At 40.7% G+C, this 13,522-nt stretch overlaps 1 protein-coding gene across 1 annotated transcript; it reads left to right on the forward strand.

The window, feature by feature from the left end:
• Nucleotides 1–305: 305 nt before the first annotated feature.
• LOC307111068 (uncharacterized protein) lies at nt 306–12,446 on the forward strand (the record flags this gene model as incomplete). The annotated part of the gene is given in 5 exon segments (XM_079790771.1): nt 306–380; nt 382–718; nt 721–1,309; nt 9,099–9,175; nt 11,488–12,446. Coding segments are annotated over 5 exon segments (2,037 nt in total).
• Nucleotides 12,447–13,522: the final 1,076 nt, after the last annotated feature.

Below are 13,522 nucleotides of genomic sequence, written 5' to 3' on the forward strand. Positions count from 1 at the left end.
ATGATGCCTCCATGCTCAACAAGATCTAATCTCATAGGAGTGGGCACCTTGCTTTCTTGTTTACTGTTGCACTTCAGTCCTTAGAAGAGGTCCCAACACAGAATTGATGTTAAAAGTAATGGTTGATTAAAACAGCAAAGCCCCTCCAGCTTCTGTGTGCTAATGTCTTGTTAACTACAACACGGGGGATCAATGTTTTCCTGCATCCAGACTGCAATAGATGGAAGATGTATACATCCTCAGGTGTGTGGAAATAATATGAAATTATTTTAAAGTGGTTTTCCTAGAAAATGACAGTATGAGATATGATGGTCCTGGCCATTCTTTTCAGGCTCCTGAGACTCCCAACCCTTCTTCATCCCCAGCAGACAGAAGAGCAGCATGAGGCCTGAGAACCAGAGCAGCGTGTCCCAGTTCCTCCTCCTGGGGCTCCCCATCCCGCCAGGGCAGCAGGGCCTGTTCTTCACCCTGTTCCTGGGCATGTACCTGACCACGGTGCTGGGCAACCTGCTCATCATCCTGCTCATCAGGCTGGACTCTCGCCTGCACACGCCCATGTACTTCTTCCTCAGCCACTTGGCCTTCTCTGACATTTCTCTTTCCTCTGTCATTGTCCCAAAGATGCTCATGAACATGCAGACTCGGCAACAATCCATCTCCTATGTGGGATGCATTTCTCAGTTGTATTATTTCATACTTTTTGTTGGTCTTGACAATTTTCTTTGGCTGTGATGGCATATGACAGGTACGTGGCCATCTGTCACCCTCTGCACTATTCCACAATCATGAGTCAGGCACTGTGCACGTTGCTGGTGGCTGTCTCCTGGATGGTTGTCTGTGTCCATGCTCTAATTCATACCCTCCTCTTGGTCCGACTGTCCTTCTGTGCTGACAATACCATCACCCACTTCTTCTGTGATCTCACTGTGCTTCTGAAGCTGAGCTGCTCAGACATCTCCCTCAATAATCTGGTCATCTTCACTGAGGGAGGAATGCTTTACTTCCTGCCATTGAGCATTGTTTTGGGCTCTTATATCCAAATAGGAACCATCATCCTGAGGGTGCCCTCCACTAACAGACTCTCTAAAGCCTTTTCGACCTGTGGCTCCCATCTCTCTGTGGTGTCTTTATACTACGGGACACTTGCTGGTGTTTACTTTCTTTCCTCATCATGGGGTTCCAAGGACATAATTGCTTCTGTCATGTATACAGTAGTTACCCCCATGCTGAACCCCTTCATCTACAGCCTGAGGAGCAGAGATATAAAACACGCCCTAGAGATGTGTATGAATAGAGTTAACTTTTTAAAGTGGCATCATTAGATTCTCTTGTTGCAGTCAGGAGCACAGGAAGATAGATCTAAAAGTATTTATGTTCGACATCTCCATATAACATTAACAGAATATGCATCCTATTGTCATGTACAAGAGTTGTTAATATGTCAACTAGGTCACATTTGCCACTTGGATTGTTAATAATTCATTATTATTTTTCGCTTGTCCATCGTCTCTTATAAGATACTAGAGGCCCAGTGCATGAAAATTTGTGCACTGGGGGGGAGGGAGGGAGCAGTCCCTCAGCCCGACCTGTATTCTCACAGTAGTCTGGGACCCCTCGAGGGATATCCAACTGCTAGCTTAGGCCCGCTCCCCAGGGGAAGAGGCCTAAGCTGGCAGTCAGATATCCACCTGGCAGCCCAGAATCCCTCAGGGGATGTTTGGAACCCCTCACTCCTTACCGCCCATCTGCTTGCTGCTTCTTACCACTTGGCTCGCTGCTCCTTAGCACTGCCACAGAGGCGGGAGAGGCTCCCACCACCACCGCTCTGCTTGCCAGCCATGAGCCCGGCTTCTGGCTGAGCGGCCTCCCGCTGTGGGAGTGCTCTACCACCAGGGGGCAGCTCCTGTTTTAGCGTCTGCCCCCTGGTGGTCAGGGTGCATCATAGCAACTGGACAATCTAGTCGTTCTGCTATAATGGTTGCTTAGACTTTTATTATATAGATTGTGTGTTCACCACCAAAATTCAGGTATCCTTTCATCACCATTTATCTTCCCTTTACCTTCTTCTACTTCCCCCCACCCCGGCTTTCTTCTGATAATAACCATACTGTTGTCTGTGTCTATGAATTGTGGGATTTTACTTAATCCCTTCAACTTTTTCACCCAGCCCCTCAACACCCTTCCCCTCTAACAGCTGTCAGTCTGCTTTCTGTATTTATGAGTGTGCTTGTATTCTGTTCATTAAAGTCAACATAAATATGAAATTATATGACTTTTGTCTTTCTATAACTGGCTTATTTCACTTTGCATAATAATCACAAATTCCATTCATGCTGCTGAAAAACATAAAGATTTTCTTATTTTTTATGGCCAAGTAGTATTCCTTTGTATAAATGTGCCATGGCTTCCTTTCCCTTTCCATTGAATTTATTGGGGTGACACTGGTTAACAAAATTATACTGGTTTCAGATGCACAATCCCACAACACATCATCTGTACACTCTATTGTGTGTTCACCAACACAAGTCTCCTTCCATCACCATTTTTTTTTATTTTATTGATTTATTACAGTGAGGAAGAGAGAGGGATAGAGAGGGATAGAGAGTTAGAAACATCGATGAGAGAGAAACATCGACCAGCTGCCTCCTGCACACCCCCCACTGGGGATGTGCCCGCAACCAAGGTACATGCCCTTGACCGGAATCGAACCCGGGACCCTTCAGTCCGCAGGCCGACGCTCTATCCACTGAGCCAAACCGGTTTCGGCATCCTTCCATCACCATTTATCACTCTTATATCCTCTTCCATTTTCCCCAAGGCAGACTGCCCCCTAGCAATCACCATACTATTGTCAGTGTCAACTAGGTTTTCTTTTTTGCTGAAACAAGCAACTCAGAGAACAATTTGTACCACAGCATTTTTATCCACTCGTCTACTGCTGGGCACTTAGGATACTTCCAAATTTTGGCTACTATAAATAATGCTGCAATGTACATTGGAGTGCATATATTATTTCAAATCAGTGTTTCAGGATTCTTTGGATATATTCCCAGAAGTGAATCACTGGGTCAAAAGGAGGTTCCATTTTTAACTTTTTGAAGAAACAGCATACTGTTTTCCACAGTGGTTGCACCAATCTGCATTCCCACTAACAGTGCATGATGGTTTCTTTTCTCTATATCTTTGCCAGGACATTTTTGTTGATTCATTGATGATAGCCATTCTGGTAGGTATGAGGTGATATGTCATTATGGTTTTCATTTGCATTTCTCTTATGATTAGTGACATTTAGCATCTTTTCATATTTCTATAAGTCATCTACATGCTCTCTTTGCAGAGTGTCTAAGCAGGTCCTTTTTGATTTTTTTAATTGAATTTTTTCTGGGGATTTTGGTGTTGAGTTATATAAGTTCTTTATACATTTTGGTTATTAACACCTTATCCCTATATCATTGGTGAATATGTTCTCTCTTTCAGTGAGTTGTCTTTTCATTTTTCTGATGGTTTCCTTTGATGTGCAAACCTTTTATTGGATGTACTAGTAATCCCATTTATTTATTTTTCCCCTCCCTTGTGGACATATATTAAAAAAATACAGTGCTACAAGAAATCTATGAAACTTTACTGCCTATGTTTACTTCTAAAATTTTTATGGTTTTGAGTCTTACATTTAAGTCTTTAATCCATTTAGAATTTATTCTTGTATATTGTGTAAGTGGACAGTTAATTTCATTCTTTGAACATATCTGTCCAATTTTTCCAACACCTTTTATTGAATAAACTGTCTTTAACCCATTGTATGTTCTTACCTCCTTAGTTGAATATTAATTGAACATATAGCAGTAGGTTTATTTCTGGACTCTCTATTCTATACCACTGATTTATATGTCTGTTTTTATGCCAGTACCATCCTGTTTGTATTATTATGACCTTGTAGTATAGTTTGATATTATATAGTGTGATTCCTCAAACTGTGCTCTTCTTTCTCAAGTATGCTACGGCTATTCAGGGTCTTTTGTGGTTCCATATAAATTTTTGAAATATTGTTCCAGTTCTGTGAAATATGCTATTCATACTTTGATAAGAATTGCATTGAATCTATAGCTTGTTTTGGGTACTATGGACATTGTAATGATGGTAATTCCTCCTATCCATAAACACAGTACATGCTTCCACATATTTGTATCTCCAATTTCTTTCTTCAGTGTCTTATAATTTCCTAGTACATGTCTTTTACATCATTGTTTAAATGTATTCCCAAGTAATTAAAAAAATAACATACATATAATCTTTATTGTTGAAAGTATTGCATATGTTCCCTTTTTCCCCCATTGACTTCTCCCATCCTGCCCCATCCCCCCCCCCCCCAACTCTGGCCTTCACCACTTTATTGTCTGTGTCCATGGTTTATGCATATACAAATATGAGTTCATTGGTTGATCTCTTCCTCTCCAACCCTACCATACCATCCCTCTGAGATTTGATAGTTGGTTCGATGCTTCTATGTCTCTGGGTCTATTTTTGTTCAACAGTTTATGTTGTTCATTAGATTGCACATATGAGTGAGGTCATACTTATTTTTCTCTGGCTGGCTTATTTCAGTTTATGTTGTTCATTAGATTGCACATATGAGTGAGGTGATACTTATCTTTCTCTGGCTGGCTTATTTCTCTTAGCATAATACCCTCCAGGTCCATTCATGGTGTTGCAAATGTTAACAGTTCTTCTTTCTTTTTACAGCTGTATAGTATTCTATTGTGTAGATGTTCCATGGATTTTTAATCCACTCATCTGCTGATGGGCACTTAGGCTGTTTCCAAATCTTAGCTATTGTAAATTGTGCCACTATGAATATAGGGGTGAATAGATTCTTTCTGATTGGTGTTTCTGATATCTTAGGATATATTCTTAGAAATGGGATCACTGGTCAAATGGGAGTTCCATTTTAGTGTTTTGAGGAAACTTCATACTGTTTTCCACAGAGGCTGAACCAACCAGTCTTCATTCGCATCAGCAGTGTACTACTAGGTAGGGTTCCCTTTTCTCCATATCCTTGCCAACATTTGTTGTTTGTTGATTTATTGATGATAGCCATTCTGACATGTGTGAGGTGGTACCTCATTGTCATTTTGATTTGCATCTCTCGGATGATCCCAATTTCCATAGCAAAAACAAATTTAAGATACTTAGGAATAAACTTAACCAAGAAGGCAAAAGTCCTGTACTCTGAAAAGTACAGGACATTGAAAAAAGAGATAGAGGAAGACATAAACAAATGGAAGAATATAGCATGTTCATGGATTGGTAGAATCAACATCATTAAAATGTCCATACTACCCAAAGCAATCCATAGATTCAATGCACTCCCCATTAAAATACCAATGGCATATTTCACAGACCTAGAACAAACTCTCCAAAAATTCATCTGGAATAAAAAAGACCCCGAATAACTGCAGCAATCATGAGAAAGAAGAACAAAGTTGGAGGGATCACAATGCCAATATCAAGCTATATTACAAAGCAACTGTTCTCAAAACATGAACAGACATATAGATCAATGGAACCAAACAGAGAACCCAGAAATCAACCCAAGTCATTAAGCTCAATTAATATTTGACAAAGGAGGCAAGAGAATACAATGTAGTCAAGACAGTCTCTTCAATAAATGGTGTTGGGAAATTGGTCAGATACATGCCCAAAAAATGAAACTAGAGCATCAACTTACACCATACACAAAAATAAACTCAAAATGGATAAAGGACTTAAAAGTAAGAAAAGAAACCATAAAATCTTAGAAGAACCCACAGATAGCAAAATATCAGACATATGTCATAGCAATATCTTTACTGATACAGCTCCTGGGGTAAAGGAAACTAAGAAGAAAATAAACAAATAGGACTATATCAAAATAAAAAGTTTCTGCACAACAAAAGAAACCATCAACAAAACAACAAGAGAGCCCACTGTATGGGAGAACATATTTGTCAATGTTATATCTGATAAGGGCCTAATCTCCAAAATTTATAGAGAAATCATACATATTAACAAAAGGAAGATAAACAATCCAATCAAAAAATGGACAAAGGGCTTAAATAGACACTATTTGAAAATGGACACACAGAAGGCCAAGTGACATATGAAAACATGCTCAAAGTCACTATCATAGGAGAGATGTAAATTAAAATGACAATGAGGTACCATCTCACACCTGTCAGAATGGCCATCATCAACAAATGACAAACAACAAGTGCCTGCGAGGATGTGGAGAAAAAGGAACCCTCGTGCACTGCTGGTGGGAATGCAGACTGGTACAGCCACTGTAGAAAACAGTATGGAGTTTTCTCAACAAATTAAAAATGGAACTTCCATTTGACTCAGTAATACCACTTCTAAAAATACATCCCAAGAAATCAGAAACACCAATCAGAAAGGACATATGCACCCCTATGTTCATAGCGACACAATTTACAATAGCTAAGATTTGGAAACAGCATAAGTGCCCATCAGCAGATGAGTGGATTAAAAACCTGTGGTACATCTACACAATGGAATACTATGCTGCTGTTAAAAAGGAAGAACACTTACCATTCACAACAGCATGGATGGACCTGGAGAGCATTATGCTAAACCAGTGGTCGGCAAACTCATTAGTCAACAGAGCGGCAAACCATGGCTCACAAGCCACATGTGGCTCATGAGCCGCAGTTTGCCGACCACTGTGCTAATCAAAATAAGCCAATCAAGAGAAAGATAAATACCACATGATCTAACTCATTCGTGGAACATAATGAACAAGATAAACTGATGAACAAAAATAGATCCAGAGAAAGAGAAGCATTGAACAGACCATCAAACTTCAGAAGGAAGGCAGTGGAAGGGTGGGGTAAGAAATCAACCAAAGGGGACTTATATGCATCCATATAAGTATAACCAATGGACACAGATACTAAGGGTTTGAGGGTATGTGCTGGAGGTTGGGGTGGCCTGGGAGAGGTCAATGGAGAAAAAAAGTAGACATAGGTAATACTATCTACAATAATAAAATCAAAATATGCTAATTAGACCAGATGTCCTTCCAGACGACCTTCCAGACAAAGCCAGGGCTGCGAGGGAAGCCCGGATCCGGGGTGCCAGAGGGAAGCCGGTGCCAGCAGCCAGGAGAAGGAAGGCTTGCACTTGCAAGAATTTTATGCATTGGGCCTCTAGTATGTAATACTTTAAACAATAAAGAATTTAAAATGATAAAATATCTCAGACCCCAAAGATTGTCTTCTGCATAGAAGTAGGGCTTAACAAGTTGTAGAGATTGAGGTTTACATTTAAATAGGAACTCTTGCATAAAATATAAAGGTAATATTTTGAACTCTAAATATTTTAAGGCAAAATCAGTAGGCAAATACAAAATAAAAAAAGAAAGAAAACATAAACTGTGAAGATATTTTTAATGCTTGGGAATTATTGTTACTGCCATTAAAAAAAACACAATAAAAATGAAATAATGTAAAAGAAAAAGAAGGAACTCTTACCAGTTGCAACAGCATGGATGTACCTGGAGAGTATTATACTAAGAGAAATAAGCCAGTCAGAGAAAGATAAGTATCACATAATCTCACTCATATGTGGAATGTAATGAACAAAATAAATCCAGGGACATAGAAGCGTAGAACAGACTGTAAAATCTCAGAGGGAAGGTGATGGTGGGTAGGTGGGAAGAGATCAACCCAAGAACTTGTCTGTATATATGCATAATCCACCACAGACAGTAGTGTGGTGAAGGTCTGGGGTGGGGAGTGGGGGTGGGCTAGAAGGGTTAATGGAGAGGGGAAAGGGGACATATGTAATACTTTCAACAATAAAAATAAATAAAATCAGCCATGAAGACAGAAGAGAAGCAGTCCAGATGTGGCCTTCCCATACTAGCAGTTAGCAGCTGTGCATCACTGAAGACGCTGATGTGGCCTTCCCATACTAGCAGTTAGCAGCTGTGCATCACTGCAGATTGCCCAGGACCAAACCGGACAGAGTCGGACCTGCATTACCACCATTTGTCCACCATCCAGAACTGAAATGTCAGTGCTGACATGTACACATAAGGAACTGTTGGACATTGAAATTGGGTCTCAAAAGAACTGTTGGCCCAGAAAGAAACTCACTACACACTGATTCATTTGCCTGTCACCATAACCATTATTGCTTGTCTCATTTTCGGTTCTTATAAGTGTATTTCTAATAGCACATGATCTCACTCATCTAGGGGAAATAATGAACAACATAGACTGATGAACAAGAACAGACCCAGAAACAAGGAGGCATGGATCAGACTGTCGGGCCTCGGGGGGAGGGTAGGGAAGGGTGGGGGTAAAGGGGGAGATCAACCAAAGGACTTGTGTGCAGGCATATGAGCCTAACCAGCGGTTAAGGACAACAGGGGGGTGGGGGCATGTGTGGGGAGGGGTGTGGGATGGGAATGGGGGGACGAAGACAAATATGTGATACCTTAATCAATAAAGAAATTAAAAAATAAAATAAAATAAAAAAATAAATAAAATTTGAAATTTTGTTTAAAAAGGATAATAACACTAGCTATTGGGAACATTATCATGTGCCTTCTGATAATATGCACGGTGGTATATCAGCTATAAATCTAAGTCTGAAATATACATACAAACATACATACATATATACATATATACACAGAGAAGGTAGGAAACATAGTAGAATGTCAACCACTGGGGAATTGGCTGAATTCTTTGTCCAGGAATTCTTAATATCATTATTACAACTTTTCTGTATCTTTAAAATCATCTCAAAATAGAAAGTTGAAAAATCTTTCTTCCCAGCCAGAGCAATACCCAAAAACAAAGGCGTCCAGGGCATGACTGGAATCAGGGACACTGTCCCCTAGGACTCCAGTCCCTCTGGCTCTTGGACACACAGCTCCCAAAGGGCAGTCAGAAATCAGCCACAAGCTTGGGGACTTGGTTGCAGTCTCTCATTAGCAGTCAAGTGTTATCATTGGACTCATTTCTCTGGAGCTGGTTAAGGAAAAGGAAAGCCTGGAGAAGTGCCAACGACACTTCTGTGTGTCTGGATGTTAGGTCTCCTGAAGAAAACCTGAGGAGATGGGCAACAGTCTGGAGCAGAAGGTGTGTGAACTCACCAATGACGAGCCCAGGTGAGAGGAGCTGGAAATCTGTGCTTGGCAATGGATCTGCCTGTGTGCTAGTGGGTTCATGTGTGAGACTCTGTGTCCACGAATATGTCTATGTGTATATGTATGTATTGTGTATGTTTGTGTACGTACTGTTCGATAGTTGTGTGTGTGTATGTGCTATGAATCTGATTCGGTCTTGTTTTAGTGCTTGTAGACCAAGTTATCAGCCTCCTGGCATGTGGTTGGGGACTCCTGATTCATGTCTATCACTGTAAATATTGGCATCATAGCTGAGCACCTGGAGTGAGACTGTTGTCTGTGCTGCTGGACAAGAAGTTGCTGATCTCAAAAACGAACCAAGGTCAGCTCAGAGAGGGCTCAGACCTCTGCTTAGCAGTGTGTTGTGGTGCATATGTGAGCTGTGTCTGTGGGTGAGACACTCATGTGTGACAGCTGGAAGGTGTATTGCTGGATTTTCTCTGTGTGTATGTCACCATCTGTGTGTAACCACATGCATGAGTGTTGGTGGTGGTTTAATGACTGTACCTATGACTGAGTAGGCTTAATTGCCCTATACTGACTGCCTTCCCCAGGAAGGGGATGATCACAATGGGGACAGTATGCCTCTAATTAATAGGAAAGTGTATACTATTTGTTGTAGTGAGTGTGGCTGGGTGTGCATATGTGTGTGGTGTGTGTTTCTTGCAAGATTTTTGAATTGTTTGTGATCTTGTGTGTTTTTGGTGAAGTGTGTGTAATGTTTGAGTTACAGATATGTGGTGAGTTGAGGGTTTACCAGGTGTGTTATGAAGCAGGTGTGCTGATGTGCATGTGAGTTTTTGGGTGAGTGGTGCATCATTGTATATTGGGTATGTCCAACTTTATATGTTAATTTTGACTTGTGTATATGTATATGAGTGTTTCTGAGCTGAATCCCATATTGGCTATCCTACCCTTAGGTTGGGAATGTGATCACAGTTCATTAAGATTTTCAAATCAGCAGTGTGTGTGTGTGTGTGTGTGTGTGTGTGTGTGTGTGTGTGGTGTGTGATCTGTATCCATGACTCAAGTATTTCCTAAATTGTCCTCCTTCTAGGAAACCATTACCTAAGATACTCAAATTCTAAGCAACACCCTGTTTCTTGAAATGGATCTGCTATCATTTTTATGTACCTGGGTGTTACTGAGTTACTCAGGATTTTCCAACCTTTTCTTTACTTTTACTAAACATCCCAGGGAAACAAACAAACAAAACAACCATAAACTCCAGGCATCATGATGTGTGAAGGTATTGGGCAGAATTACCATTCAATAGTGATGAGACCTTGGGGAAGTTATTTAAAACATTGGTCTCACTTTCCCATCTATAAAATGGAAAGAATTACCGTACACTAGTTTTGTGAATCTTGCAGAAGCTCTCAGTAAATAGTTATTGCATAAACAGACCTTACTATGGCACAACATGAGGCCAAGAGAATCAGCTCCTCAAGTCATTCACCCAGAAAGCGGTGAGGCCAGACTCACTCACAGCACAAGGAATCTGGCTGCAGAGCCTTACCTTCACTCAGTCCTCTGTCAGGTGTTCCCAGAGGGTCAGGGGGCCAAGGAAAGAGGTCCTGTGTGTCCCATTTATTCTTACATCCTCAATTAGGTAGCATAGTGCCAGGAACCTGTTTGATTAAAATAATAAGTAGAATGAATTTGTTCTGTTTTTTTTTATTATAGTTACAAAGTATTTTATTTGGAAATCACAACCATTGCAAAATGGCTTTAAAGCTGGATTTTTGGGGGGTGTTTGTCAGAGAGGGAAGAAAAATGAGTTAGAAATTCAGTCCTGTCTCATCTAAATTTTCCAATGTGTATTCTGGTTTTTAGTTGTGTGAGGTAAAATATTCAGTCTGGGTAGCTTAAAAAAAAACAAAAACTTTCACTTAAGGTGTGCCTCTTTTATGCTGGACCTGGTCTTAATGTTTTCTTTTCTTTTTCCTTGTTTTATTTTTTTTTAATTTTATTTTATTGTTTCAAGTATTACATATAGTATTACATATGTCTCCTTTCCCCTCATTCATCTCCCCCCGGACACCCCCAACCCCCAGCACACACCCTCACCCCCTAGTGTCTGTGTCCATTGGTTATGCTTATATGCATGCATACAGTTTGAAAGAAACCATGTTTGGCACCAAGGGTTGTTGCTCGCTTTGGCAGCGCTAGTCAATGATTTATGTATTTAAGAAGTTATTCTTTTTCTCCAGGAGAAAGTAAGAGACCCTAATGTGGTGGCTATAATCACTCTTCAAAGTCTCTGACATTTTTCACTGCCCTTTCATTCCCAGAAGAGAGGAGGAGGAGCATGAGGCCTGAGAACCAGAGCAGCGTGTCTCAGTTCCTCCTCCTGGGGCTCCCCATCCCGCCAGGGCAGCAGGGCGTGTTCTTCACCCTGTTCCTGGGCATGTACCTGACCACGGTGCTGGGCAACCTGCTCATCATCCTGCTCATCAGGCTGGACTCTCGCCTGCACACGCCCATGTACTTCTTCCTCGGTCACTTGGCCTTCTCTGATGTCTGCTTTTCATCTGTTACTGTCCCTAAGATGCTCATGAACATGCAGACTCAGGATCAATCCATCCCCTATGCAGGATGTGTAACACAGATGTATTTCTTCATATTTTTTGGTTGTATTGATAACATTCTCCTTGGAGTGATGGCATATGACAGGTATGTGGCCATCTGTCACCCTCTACAATACACCACAATCATGGGAAAAAAACTGTGTACCTCACTAGTGGCTGTGTCCTGGTTATTTTCATGTAGCAGTGCAATGTCCCACACTCTCAGCCTGGTCAGGCTGTCCTTCTGTGCTGATAACACTATCCCTCATTTCTTTTGTGATCTTGCAGCTCTGCTCAAATTGTCGTGCTCTGACATCTCCATCAATGAGCTGGTCATCTTCACTGTGGGGGCACTGGGTATCATCATACCACTGACTGGCATCCTGGCCTCTTATGTCCGCATTGGGGTCTCCATCCTGAGGGTCCCCTCTACCAAAGGGATCTGCAAAGCCTTGTCCACCTGTGGCTCCCACCTCTCCGTGGTGTTTCTATTCTATGGTACAATTATGATTCTATACATTTTCCCATCATCAAACAACTCCAATGACAAAGACATAATTGCCTCAGTGATGTACACAGTGGTGACTCCCATGCTGAACCCCTTCATCTATAGTCTGAGGAACAGAGACATGAAGGGGGCTCTGGGGAAACTTTTCAGGAAGGAGATCCTTTTCTCCAAGTGACAATCACCTCATCTTCTCAGTTCTTAGTTCACCAAAAGTCACTGTTAGAGATTCCTCTTTGGAAAACTACGCAGGGGATTATCCTTGCTACTGACACACCCATCTCAGCTCCATGTTTCAGTTACCTGTTTTGACTGTTATTACTATTTGCTTCCCATGAACCCAGTGGCTACTTCCAGGCACAGACTCACCAACTGTGCTCTTTGAACCAACTTCTTTTTGCTTTAGCTTTTTATTTTTTGTTTCTTTATGCTTCTATAAGCCTTGGCATCTGATACATACAATAGCACCATTATCTCAGTTGTCTTTAAAGCACCCAATTTCTTTTAAGTCAGGAGTAGAATTTATCATCCTTTACAATTACAGTATTTCCTTATATTAATTAATAGACAAAAAATCTTGCTTTGATACATGTTTCCTCTTTAAGGTAAAAGAAATTTTGACTGCAAATGTATTTGGTGTTTGAATTTGTTAGGCATTCTTATAAGCTGTATCCTCTCATTCTCGAAGTTGAAGAATATGGAAAATGTCTAATGTGATGTGGCTTGGATATTTTTGTAGTGTTTATGTGGACATCTTATATGAGTTTGTATCAATACTGTGTAACTCAGTGGTGTAGATATTCGAACACTTGAAATGGCTGCGTAAGAATTAATCATAATCCATATTTCAGCAATGGGATCCTTAGTTCCACCCTCAATTTGTCAAACATGTTTTTCCAGATCTAGGAATCTCAATTTAACTCCAAAGTTTAAGGTAAGGACATTCAGAATGCTGGCTTACTGAATGGAGCAGCTGACTAATTAAATGCTTCTTATGGTTTCCTAAAATCTAAACACAATACAAAACTTCTGCCAGATTACTCTTATGTGAGGCTGAGGTTGAGGTCATTTAAATTAAGCGATTAAGAGCAACACATGTAACTGAATCAAGATGCATGTCCTGAAAATAAACATCTACACCTACACTGGGGATTGCTATAGATAACTGATATGGAGGAAAATTCTGCCAAAACTTTGCAAATAACTGAAAGAACTTCATATCCTTGGGAGCCCTGTAGATAATGCAATGTGGAC

The sequence above is a fragment of the Cnephaeus nilssonii genome (genome assembly GCF_951640355.1).
Source record: "Cnephaeus nilssonii genome assembly, chromosome: 14".
NCBI classification, from domain to species: Eukaryota; Metazoa; Chordata; class Mammalia; order Chiroptera; family Vespertilionidae; genus Cnephaeus; species Cnephaeus nilssonii.